The sequence below is a fragment of the Equus quagga genome, chromosome 2 (assembly GCF_021613505.1).
Source record: "Equus quagga isolate Etosha38 chromosome 2, UCLA_HA_Equagga_1.0, whole genome shotgun sequence".
In the NCBI taxonomy this organism is placed as follows: Eukaryota; Metazoa; Chordata; class Mammalia; order Perissodactyla; family Equidae; genus Equus; species Equus quagga.
This window is the reverse complement of record NC_060268.1, coordinates 183,350,742-183,363,286: the sequence shown is the minus strand read 5'-3', so window position 1 is coordinate 183,363,286 and position 12,545 is coordinate 183,350,742. Positions and strand designations below refer to the sequence as shown.

Sequence of the window (12,545 nt, the reverse complement as noted above, 5' to 3'; positions counted from 1 at the left end):
CTAGAAGCAGGCTGAGGCTCCAGTCTGGGGGTGACCAGAGCCAGACAGGGCACCAGGGGACACCTTCTCCCCGAGACTCGGACTCCGGGCCTCGCCACCGTCCCCCACTGGGTGCTGAGTGCACAGAGGAGATGTGCGTACAAGGAGGGGCGGGCTCCCTGGACCTCCTGCCTTTGTCCCGTGCTGCTGCTCCCTGACCAGCCCCCTTGCTGTTGCTGGGCAAACCCACATTGGGGTTCAGGGCTCGCTGCTCTGCAGGCCTGTTTCTCCTTCTCCCTCTCCCTGATCCCGCTCCCGAGCCAGGGCGGCCCCGCCAGCTCCCGGGCCTTGGTGCACTCCTGTCCGTCTGCACATCGGGACTGTGAGCCCCGGCGCAGGTTCAGCGGCTGATGCAGGGGGCGAAGTAGCACCGAGGTCCTAGAGGTCTGTCACTGCTGGTGGTGCTGGAGCGGCCTGAGCACCTGGTGGTGAGGGGCAGCCAGCGTGGGCCTTGGACAGCGGGACCCCTCTCGGCAGCCGGGGGAGTCACAACTGCTCACAACAACGGGAGGTGGCTGGAGCCGGAGCACCCCAAGCCCTGGCTGCCCCGGGGCGATGCCCTGCCTGTCCTGTCCCGAGTGACCTCCCAGCAGGCCCTGGAGGAGCTGGGCCCAGCAGCCAAGATACTGTATTGATCTGGCTGTCGCCCTAATCACTAATTTATGAAAGTTTCCGGTGCTGTCTGAGGATATCAGTATGAGACACCGGAACACAATTCCAGACTATTTTAGGCCAGACGGGATCCAGGATAAACAGTGGTCGTCTGGGAAGTTGCCACTAAGCGTGTTTTATGGGCCGAAGCATTTCCTGTAAGTAGATGTGGAGGAGGGGGACGGGCAGGCAGGATGCTGACCCCAGAGTCCCAGAGTCCAGCCTGTGGGCGGGCAGGCGCCAGCACCCCTTGGCTTCTGATCTGCAGCCATGTGGCCCTGGGGCTCTGGGCGTCTTCCTGGGCACCAGAAGCCAGGATTGTTCCGGAACCCAGGGCCCCCGGAGGCCTCAGCTGTGTCTCTTGGCTGGTGTCACATCCCCGCTCTGTCTGTTTCTCAGAAAAGACAGGGTGAGGGCCTTGCTCCCGCCCTCGGGTCGGGTGCTGTGCTGGAAGGGGCTGCAGTGGTGCCGGGCGCAGGGCTGTCCTGTGCCCTACAGCTACAGACACAGACAAGCAGGAGGCCCGTGAGGCAGGGTGGGGAGGGGCTGGCAGAGGCTTCCTGGAGAAGAGCCTGGGGGCTGAGTAGGGTGGCCAGGAGGGATCAGGCGGGATCGTAGAGAGTGGGTGGAGGTGCCTGGCTGGGTTGTCCCAGGCTGGTGGGCAGCACACAGGATGCTTGGCCGTCGCCAGGTTTCAGCCCCCGTTGGGGCTGAGGAGTCTGGAGTCAGAGGCCAGAGCAGACAGCCATTTCCCCATTTGACCTTCCTGCCCGGGGGCCTCAGGACATCCTCGGGGCCAAGGAGACCTGTGGCTCAAGGGGCCCCTGCGAGGGGCCAGGCAGTCAGAAGAGGAACTCCATCCTCTCTCTTCTGCCTCTAGGGCCCCGCGGTCCTTACCAAGAGTTTGCTGGCCTCTCTAGCTCCTTTTCTCTTCTGTAAGATAGGAGCATTGAACCCTCTCCAGGCTGCTCTGAGAACTGGAAGCCATGAGGAAGAGGAGGCCTTCTCGAAGCGCCTGCCCGTGGCGCCTGCCACCGTCCACCTGTTGGGTCTTGGTTCCCCGCAGGCCCGTGGCCTTGGAGTACGGGTGATGGTGAGCTGGTCAAGGCCTCAGTGTGTCTCTGAGGTGACCGTCTGTGAGCACTCTGGCCTGCATGCAGGTGTCCTGTTTTCCCAGGCGGGCCGGCCCAGGCGCCCGAAGAGGCAGTGCGGGGCCCGTGTTGGCCTGCGAGGGCCAGGCGGGACCTTCGGCAGAGGCCACACAAGCCCTGCAGACAGCAGGCCTCAGAGTTGGGTGGATGATTTTCTTCGAGAGTTTTCTGGGTCATAGAATGTGGGTCACAAATTTTTATCAGCTTCTGCATGAATGTCATCAACAGTAACATTTATTATTACAGCTTTCTAGGTAATTCCCACTTCTGGTATGGAATTTCCTGAGGATGAGGGGGCTGGTCCTACCTGAGGACACTGTGAGGGCCAGGCGTCTCCTAGGAGACTGGGTGAGGCAGGCTGGGAAGGCAACGGTCTGGGGCCAGGTTCCGGCTGCAGCCCACACCCAGGACTTGCCCTGTGGCCATGGGCAGCTCACTGTCCACATGACTTCTCTGCAGACTGTCTTGGGCAGCCACTTCCCGTGGCCTTGAAGGCATTAGGACAGGACCCTCCCAAGGCCTTGGGACCTGGGGTGGGGGGCGCTGGCAGCTGGGGTGCCCCTCCAGGTCTGCTGGGGCACCTTCCGTGGGCACGTGCATTGTGTCACTAACAACAATAGCGGTGACTCACGACTCTGCACCGGGTCTATTTTTACGCTCCCGGGCTCATCTCCTCTCTTGCCTTCTTCGTTGGGGGCAATTTTTGTCTGTTTTAAGAAAGGCCCTGGCTTATGAAAGGACCTCATTTTCACCCTGAGATTTCACTGGACTCAGAGCTTTCCCAAGATGGCTTGTTGGAAAGGCTTCTCTGCCCACCCAGGGCCGGACACACACGAAAGGCAGACCATTGTTTTATTTTTAGGGAAAACGTGTCCGAACGTTACCTAACATCTTGCTTTGCATTTTGTGGTCAGTGCACGAGAGCCAGCATTTCAGCTCTCCCCGCCTGCTCTGTCCAGGGTATGGGGCTGTGGCATCGTACTGTGGGAGTGACCGCCCCCTCCCCTCCCTGCAGCCCACCTTTTCCAGTGAGACCACTAGCCCATCCGTTCCCAGGACCTGCAGGACCGATGATGCAGCCCACATCCAGGCCGAGTGTGACCGTCCAGGGGCTCCTGTGTTCCCAGGCCTGTTCCCAGCACAGTTACAGCGATTTGCGCGTCCCCAGGAAACCTGAAGTGGTTTCTGTGAGTCTCACTAGAAACAAGGGTGTTGGAGTGTTGACCGCGCTGGAAAAGGGCTCCTGAGATTGGATGAGAAACTGTGAGGATGTTGTCGAATGCCACCTGGGGGAGTTCTGTCGGGGCTGTGGGCTCAGTGCTAGGACAAGCCATGAGAAAGCTGCTCCACGATCGATGGGCTCAGTTCGGTGACCCTGAGCCAAGCCAGCAGCCCTCAGAAAGGACCTGGCGTGGGCTCCCCCGAGGCAGGGGCGGTGCAGGAGGGCTGGTGTTGCATCTCGACCATGGGGAAACAGAATGAAAATCTCCCTCCGCTCACGGTCAGTCAGCTGCATCAAGATGACCTATTTTCGTAGCAACTCCAATTCTGCAAAATAAAAGCCTTCCTTGAAGAACAGATATTCTTAAAACCCTTGTTTTTAAATATTTATCTGTACCAGGAAGAGTATGTGCCGTGCCTGCGCGGCCGTGTTGCAGGAGGGTCTGGGGGACTGGAGCTCAGAGCTGCGTTGTTTCCTTGCAGGCGTGACGCGCAGACACGCTTCCTGCTTGCAGGACTTACATTCCTGGGAAGGAGATGCGTGAATGTTAGATGGGATTGCTGGGGTCGAGTGACCTTTTCCTTTTCCCTGTGTTGTGATGTTGGAGGCATCGATGCAGGGGCGAGTGTGCCTACAGCATTACACAGCAACACGCCACCTTTAAGAACGCAGCTCACTGGTCTCGGTCAGCCATGACTCAGGGACCCCCGGCTGGTGCTATCAGTTCTTTGCCCAAATGTCGGCTTCCAAAACATCCCCCACGCATGACCTTGTAAAAAGTAGCGATGCCCCCACCCCTCTTCTTGCTTTATTTTCCTCCCAGGCACTGTGTTGTTTGCTGGCTTAGTGTCTGTCTCGCCGCACTGGAGTGTGCACTCCAGGAGGGCTCCTCCCTGCCTTCTTTCAGGGTCCAGGACAGGCCTGGCACGTGGTTCCTTCAGCAGCCTCCAACCTTGGCTCGCTCAGCGGTGCCCAGCCTCCCACACAGATTGTGGCCAGAGCCCTCAGTCGGACAGGGCTGAGGTCTAGCCCCGAATGGCCCGGGAGAAGCAGTGCCTTCTCCGAGTGGTAGGGGTGTCAAGGGCCCGTCCAGGGCTCGGGCGGCTTCTGGTACCACGTGCAGGGCAGCAGGGCCCTGTGAGGCTGCAGACCTGCCTGGAGGGATGGAGGGTCAGAGGACAAGAGGACAGAGGCTCCCAGGACACCAGGGTGGTGACCTACGTGTGTGGGTAGTGGAGGGTTTGCATGCGAGGCTTGGGGATCAACGCCCCACGGGCCCGAGGTTTGGTACCACCAGGCCTGCCAGAGCCTGTCTGGGGCTGAGGGTGGGGTGGGGGTGAGGCAAACAGACAGGGCTCGCTGCTCCCACCCCTACTTGGGTTAGCACTCCGTGGCTGCTGGGCTCGTGCACTCTCAGGACACTGCCGTGCCTTCCCACTGATGGGTCAGCACCCCACCCCGGGCGAGAACCACCTTCACCCTCCACTTCACCCACCCTGGTGGCTCCAGCCCCTCCCCGGCAGTGGGGGCTGAACTTCACCTGGAAGTGGCTCTGACTTCTGTGCAGTAGCTGGAAAGTTGGGACCCCGACTCCTCCCTGCCCCGTGTCTTAAGGAGTGGGAGTAGTATGAGCTCAAAACTACCAGGCTGCTGGGGAGGCCACAGGTAGCCAGCGTCCTCCGCCACCCCTTGCTGCTCTGGTTCTGAGCCGGCAGGTCTGCTAGCGTCTCCTCCGCTCAGATTCCCCCTCCATTAAACCCTCCACAATACCCGCCTTTGCAGGGTGTGAGAGTGGAGTGGGATACTTGCTGTGGGTTTCCTTATGCTTCTGACATATTACTTAATACCCTTTAGTTCCCATCTTTCTTGTCCTGGAAAGACTAACATCTGGAATTTGTGCTTTTCTCTAAAAATGCTGATTATCTTGGCTAAGATCCCTTGCTAACTCACGGCTGGGGGGTGCCAATGCTTGGGGCGTTGTGCTGACGGCTAGGGGCTGGCGGCCAGGTACACCACAGCAAGCTGCCCACGGGAGGGGAGGCGCCTAACCTCTGCTCCCGGGGCTGCGCTGGACTGGACCTCTGGCCACCAACACGCTGGGGCCAGGTCTCTGAACAGCAGGACGCCCTCTGTGGGCTCTGTTCTTAGCGTGGGCAGCGTCCACGGCCCTCATCCTCAACTCCGTGTCAGAATAGCTGAGGCTGTGCTGACAGTGCTCTCAGACGTGCTGGGCCTCCTGTGCTTCTGAAGCGTGCAAAGACATGTCCATAAGCATCTGGGACCAGGTTCTCCAGGTGCCGTGAGGCCTGATGGAAAAGAATGAGAGCCAGGAGCCACGTGGCAGGCCCTGTCATGGGTATGGGGAGGCGGGGCGCAGGCCTGGGGGGTGGCGACCTGTGAGGGCACGGACCTGGGGATACAGACCCAGGATAGAGGTGGGGCCAGCCGCTGGCCTGGGTCAGCTGGAGCAGGCAGGTGCTGGGGGAGGTAGCAGGAAGCGAGGCTGGCCTGGGCCCTGGGCAGAGATGGGTGCCTGGGGCACTGAGGAACAAGGAGGGGAAGAAACACGCGTGGACCTTGTGGAATCCCCGTCTCACGTTAAGGAGGAAGCATCAGGTTCAAAACAGAAGTGGGAGCCCTGGGAAGCATGTCCAGACTCCTCTTTGTTCAACAAGGATTCCCGCTAACCGCGGGGCTGCCGTGCAAACAGGAGTGTCTTTCAAGAGGGTTGTGACTTTAAGAAAAGCTGCAATTTCCAATGATCCCTTTCTCACTGATTCTGTCGAGAAAGTCAACAGAAGTAAGGACTCATGCGCTTTCACCCAGGCCTGTGGTCTGCCCCCCAGAGAGGCCATGGTCCTGTGCCCGCCTCCGTTATTAATCCTGGGGCTGTTGCAGGCTCCACTTAGGCTCATCCAGCAAATCCCACGGGGCAGACCCTGCCCCTCCAGACTCAGCAGGAGGGTGGGGAGCCTGCTTCTGAGGCTCTGGGCTGCCCTGAGACCCCGGGGCTGCCTGTTTGTGGGTCTTCGTGGATGGGGGGCAGTGTTCCTTGGGGCTGCTGGCGCCTGAGATGGAGGCTGAGCTACTCTGGGCACCGTGTTGCTCCCTTCATGCCCTGTCCTGTCTGTGGGCGGGGTGGCCTGCCCCAGCCCCACAATGAGCCAGGAGGAGGGGGCTGCACGGCCCCCAGGACCCTCCTCCCTGCCTTGGCTCTGGTCCTCCCTGCTTTGCACAGGAGCCTGAGTTCAGCCTCCAGCTGGCACCACAACTGACCCACTTCTAGGTGGAATGGGCCACAGGAGGGCCACAGGGATTCCTGCAGGGTCGGGGGGGGGCCACTGGGGGGCTGCTCTGACCGGGGCTGGTGGCAGGCACAGGGCCTTTCGGTCACCTCACCTGGTGTCCTTCTGTTTTTTCTGCAGTGAACTTCGACCACTTCCAGATCCTGCGGGCCATCGGGAAGGGCAGCTTCGGCAAGGTAAGGTGGAGGCACAGGAGGCCGTGGCAGGACCACAGTGTCGGACAGGCCGGCCCCTCGGTCCGCCTGCTGTGGAGAGGCCCGCCTCCCTGGGTCTGTCGATGGAGGGGGTGGGTGTGCTTCTCGCCCAGCAGGCCGGTGGTGGTGGGGGCCGTCTGGGTGGGCTGTTGACTGAGCTCCTGACCGCTAGGGTCTGAAGTCCAGGTCTTCAGGGTCTCATAGCTCAGCAGGAGCTGAGGGTAAGATGGCTCAGCTGCTGGGCTCTGCAGGGCCAAGACCCCGACACCCACTTACTCTCAATGCTGAGGCTCGCTTTGCGGGCAAGAGTTTTCCTTAGAGGTGGGAGCCTGCTTGAGGCCCAAAAGTTCTGGAAGCGTTGTAGAAGCTGCTCCGTGGTGTGGCTGATTGGCCACATGCAGAGCTGCTGGGCTGCTCGGAGGCCGTTGTTGCAGCTGGAGCCCAGAGGCCAGGCTGAGCCCACGCGGGGTCTGCAGGGCATGGAGGTGGCAGGACCGAGGGTGGGCGCCCAGTGTGCTCCCTCCTCCTGGGGTGGCCGTGCCACTTGCGTCCTCGTAGGCCTTCCCCGAGCCGTTTCTCCACGTCCTTGTGTTTTTTCTTGGTCAGATCCAAATCCCTGATTGCTGCCTTGTAACATCTAGAGATGGGGGTAATTATAACTCAAAGAGGCTTGAGGAGCTTCTGAAAAGGTTAAAATTAGCTCCCGGGACTCGGCCCTGATGGGTCTGCTGTAAATGAATCTCTTCTGAACGGACAGCTTCTCTGCAGCCGTCGAGGGCCTTGGCAGGTGAGGGTTGCGCCCCCTCCGTCTGCACAGCTGTCTGGACCCGTGTCTGTTTAAGCTCTGCAAGCCTTTGAAAGGGTTGCTGTGCTACCGAGCTTAGTGCACAGAGTATTTGAGGCTGTTAATTGCCTCCACTTCGTTGTATCACACAGGGGCTGCCTTAGGGTCCCGGGGCCTGGGGTAATTATAAGCCAGAGCAAATTAGCCCCTTGCACGAGTCCATTGAATCCTCTTATGCATTCAGGAGAGAATGTTTTAACATCTCTCCATGTCAGGAGGTAACTGCTGGACCTGTGCCTTTTGTCGACTGTGCCAAGATGGCTGATGCAAAAGACCAGGTCCTAAAGTTGAATTTGTCAGACACTGACGGCCGGTTGGGACAGCCTCTGCCCTCCTGGCTTCTCGCAGCTGAGGGGAGGTTCTGTCCCCCAGGGCCACAGAGGGTGTGGGGAAGCTGGAGGGGCAGGCAGGGTGGGCTTCAGGGAACAGTAGTGGAACCAGCAGTGGAGGACACCAGCGGTGACCGGGTTTCTGGAGGGGCGGTTTCTATGGGGAGACACAGGGGTCATCCAGGCATTTGGAAAATGGGCCGAGGAGGCATGCTGAGGACTCTCAGGGCACAGGCTAACCTGAGGCAGGTGAGGCTGGTGGGCATGGCGCCCAGCAGCCGCTTTCCTGTCCCCACCTCTTCTCCACCCCACCGTTCCCCTCCAGCAACTCGTGCACACAGCTGGGCAGCCTTCCCATCCCCACAGTGTCTGCAGAGCCCCAGGATTCTGTCTTCTCTGACCAGTTCTTGGCTTTGGAGAACCAGCTGGCCACAGGGTCCCGGAAATGGGGCTCTGCAGAGTGGGGTGACAAGAGGAAGCCGTGGGATCCTGTCGGGGTTTTGTTTTCAGATGGAAGTTATGGCTTAATTGGAGGGCTCCTTCCTGCTCCCTAATTAGGCTGCCTAATTAGGCCTCCAGGGGTCTCTGGGCTGCAGTTGCTGGTTGCCGGGTGGGTGTCTGGAATGTGGGGAAGGCCAGGGCCCACCACAGTCCTGGACACTGGTCCTTCCAGCTGCTCTCAGTGGCCAGGGCAGTGACCCCATGAGGAGAAGGAATGAGGGTTTGGAAACTCATTGGGGCTTGAGAAGGCTGGCTCTGAGCGTGCGTGGCTGGGCCCCTGTGTGCGTCTGTGTATCCGTGGCCTCATTTCCGAGGGTGTGCACAGGCTCAGCCACGTGGGACCCCACAGTGAAGACTGGCTTTATGAACTGCTCTCGGTCATCTGGGTGTGAACATTCAGATGCCCTCCTTCATGAGTAGAGGCAAAGTAGTTGGTGTGTGTCTGTCACGACCAGTCAGTTCCAGTGAAATGGCCGTTTACTCTCTGGGGCGATAATTTCTGGAAATGAATCATCCAACTTGCTGTATCTAGTCCTTGGGTATAAAGACTGGTTATTGTTTTTTAAATGTTTTTATTGTGGTAAATTACACATAACATAAAATTTACCATTTTAACCATTTTTAAGTGCACAGTCTGATGACATTAAGCTCGGTCTCATTGTCGTGCAGCCACCATCCATCTGCAGAACTCTTTTCATCTTGCAAAACTGAAACCGTCCTTATTTAACATTAAGGCCCCCTCCCTGGGCCCTGGCGCCCACCATCCACTTTCTGTCTGTGAATCTGACTGCTCCAGGGACCTCGTATAAATGGATCATACAGTATTGGCCCTTTTGTGTCTGGCTTATTTCACTGAGCAGAATGTCCTCACGCTCATCCATGTTATAGCAGGTGCCAGAATTTCCTTCCTTTTAAAGGCTGAATAATGTTCCACTATATGGCTATGTCACATTTCATTTATCCACTCATCTGTTGAGGGACACTTGGGTTGCTTCCATGTTTTAGCTATTGTGAACCATGCTGCTGTGAACGTGAGTGTGCAAATATCTGTTAGAGATCCTACTTTCAGTTATTTTGGGTATATACCCAGAAGTGGAATTACTGGATCATATGGCAATTCTTTTTTATTTTATTTTTTAAAGATTTTATTTTTTCCTTTTTCTCCCCAAAGCCCCCTGGTACATAGTTGTATATTCTTCGCTGTGGGTCCTTTTAGTTGTGGCATGTGGGACGCTGCCTCAGCGTGGTTTGATGAGCAGTGCCATGTCCGCGTCCAGGATTCGAACCAACGAAACACTGGGCCGCCTGCAGCGGAGCGCGCGAACTTAACGACTCGGCCACGGGGCCAGCCCTGGCAATTCTGTTTTTAATTTTGGGAGGACCCTCCATACTGTTTTCCACAGTGACTGCACCATTTACATTCCCACCAATGGTGCACAGCATTCCAGTTTCACCACGTCCTCACCAATACTTCTTGTTTCCTGGGTTTTTGGTAGTGGCCATCCCAGGCGTGTGAGGTAGTGTCTTGTTGTGGTTGTGATTTGTGTTCCCTGATGGTCACAGAGACTGACGTTGAGGTCCCATCAGTGGCATACTCATCTCTAGTGAGGAACCGTGTGAGCGCCGGGCTCCTCGGGCCTGCGAGTTCCCAGGTGTCTGCAGAGGAAGGGACTAGGCGCCCGCAGGCCTCCTGTTGGGGGCTGGGGTTTGATTTTGTTGAAGTTGTTTTCACTGAGCAGCAGGACAGTGACATTTTTATTCAGAGCAGAGACTAGTGGAACGCCTCCTGCAAGGAGAGAGTAGTCGGGTGGTCCAGGGCTCAGGAGGGCAGATCAAGTCAGAGATGCATAAATAGAAAGATTAGCATGAAGTTTCGAAGTGAAGATGAGTGAAAATTAGAAGGACCAGCTGGCTGGAGCTCCCGTTTTCAGTTCCCAGTCAGAGGACATCCCTGCCCCACGGTGGGAGTCACCCTCTTAGCGCCAGCTTCCAGGTTTATCCCTCGTTCATTCGCTCACTCCTCGTCGAGCCTGAACTGCGTGCCTGGGGGTCCTCTGCTTGGGGGCAGCAGGCCCTGGTGGCCCACCTGGCTCAGGCATCAGAACTTAATGCCTGGCTCCCTTTGCTGAGCTGGAGCCCCAAGAAGAATCCCAGAGGAACTCTGGAAGTCTCCATGGGAAGGACATTTGCTGGATGGACTCGCTCTTCTCTTGGGCATCCTCTCTCCCGGCAATTGCTGGTTGGCCTTGAACAGCTTGGCACGTGTCTACCCCATTGATACCTGCTATTGGAGAAGTCATGTCCCAGGGGAGATGATTTTGCTCTCCAGGGCAGAGCAGAAGCTGGTGGTGGTTTTGTGGGCCTTGAGAACACAGCATCCCCTGAGTTGAGGGCTGGAGAGGGCTCTGTCCCTGGTTCTTCTGGGACGTCATGACCACCTGACCATGTGAGGAGGCTGGCACCATCCTCGGTGCAGAGAAGCCAGGAGAGAGCCATGCTGCCGATGGGACACTCTCCCCACCATCGTGCCTGTGCATGGTGCCCACCCAGCACTGGGAGCTGGGAGGTTTCCCACCGCTGTGCCTGGTCGCGTATGAGCCCCCAGGCATGGGCCTCACTCAGTGGGGGACAGGTGAGCGCCACAGGTGTGTTTGGACCGTGGGTCTCCATGGTGACACGTGTGGCAGCCCTCAGCCAGGGACTGAATGCGCCATATCTGGGATCTCAGATCGCAAGTGACAGACACTTCATTCAAGCGAGCTGCAAAGTGGGTAGCAGATATTAGCTGAGGGTGGGGAAGGGCAGGGGTGGCTGGTTCCCAAGGCAGCTGAGCTGGGCTGGGATCCTGCCAGGGCTAGGTGGCCGCTGCCCGCCTGGGCCCTCTCTCACCAGCCACAGTGGGGACTCGCCTGCTCAGCCCTGGGTGGCCCCCGAGCTCCATGGCCGGGGACAACCAGGCTGCTCTCTTCCCGCCTTGGGATGAGCTAGCGCAGGGCAGCCCTTCTTGGCCTGGCGCAATCCTGTGCTCCTGCGCTGCATCTGTCTCTGCAAATGAGGGTGTAGTGGTCTACAGAGATTTGTTACAAAGCAGACGGTGCTCAGGGGCGCTGGGATAGCCCCTGGGGGCTGGGCAGCCCCCACTCTGCGCTCACCGTCCCCACCAGTTCGGAGTGTCTGCTGGAGCAGAAGCAGCAGCTGGCTGAGATCTGAAGGCGGGGTTCGTCTGCAGTGCTGGCGTGGAGTGGGGAGTCCAGCGGTGGGGCATGTCGGCTCAGAGCCTTGCCTTTGGGGGCCCCCCGGCAGCCTGGGAAGGAGGACGGAGTTTGGGCAAGGCTGACTTAGCTAGTTGCCATCTTGACCTGGTCTTTGGAAAACCACAGTTTCAAAGAAACAATTTCTAAAAATGGTGAACTGTGAACATATTGATGTTTTTGTCTGCAAATCATGCCCCTCGAAAGCAGAGATGTCAGTAGGGCCAGCCTACATGTGGATGCCCCAGGGCCTGCCTCTCCTCCTCTCCTTCTCTTCCCATCTCCTCCCCCTCCTCCTCCTCCCCCCCTTTCTCCTCTTTTTCCTCCTCTTCCTCCCTCCCCCATTCTCCTTCTCCTCCCTCTCCTCCTCCCTTCTCCTCCTCCTCTTCCTCCTCCTCTTCCTCCCCCTCCTCCCCTCTCCTGTACATTGCATCTTGGCTTGGCCTTCTTCCCAGAAGGTGTGGAGTTCACTCACTGTCCCGGGCCTGAGGCTGCCCTTGGGAACCTCAGACTTGCCCCCTGGGTCCACATCAGGGACGCCAGCCCCACGGACCAGGTTACGAGTCCCAGACCACTGCCTCCCACCAACTCCAGTGCATAGCCCACCAGCTGGGGTTGGCTGTGTGGGGTCCTGCCCACCTCTGCCCCAGGTTCAAGGTTTGGCTCATGGGCAGAGTTGGTTTTCATTAAAAACCAAACTCCCCAGAGGCCTGTCCATCTGGAATTACGCTTGCAGGAATCTCTGTAGCATAGTCTTTACTCACAGTTCATGTTCACCAGGGTGGTTCCAGCCATAGGACTGAGGGGTCCCATGAGGGAGGGAGGAGACGGGCCCTCTTGTGAGCATCCTGCCCTGGGGAGTCCCCTAGGGCTGCTGAGGGTGGAGGGAGGGATCTGCCCCTCCCCCTGGGAGGCAGGTAGGTCCTCCTTGGTGCCCTTCCAGAAACCTCCTTGATGGGACGCCACCCTCGGGGAGGCAAGGCTGCTGTTTCTGGCTTGGGCCTGGCCCTCCCTTACTGCAGCCTTTGTGGGTGTATTTCTTTCTTTGAAACATGCCC

General features: G+C 58.4%; 1 protein-coding gene across 1 annotated transcript in view; it reads left to right on the top strand.

The window, feature by feature from the left end:
• The window catches only part of STK32C (serine/threonine kinase 32C), a 102,022-nt gene that overhangs the window by 46,821 nt on the left and 42,656 nt on the right, over positions 1-12,545 (top strand). Inside the window, exon 2 of the mRNA XM_046655158.1 lies at positions 6,489-6,544. Within this exon, the coding sequence (XP_046511114.1) occupies positions 6,489-6,544 (56 nt within the window). The remainder of the gene's footprint in view (positions 1-6,488; positions 6,545-12,545) is intronic.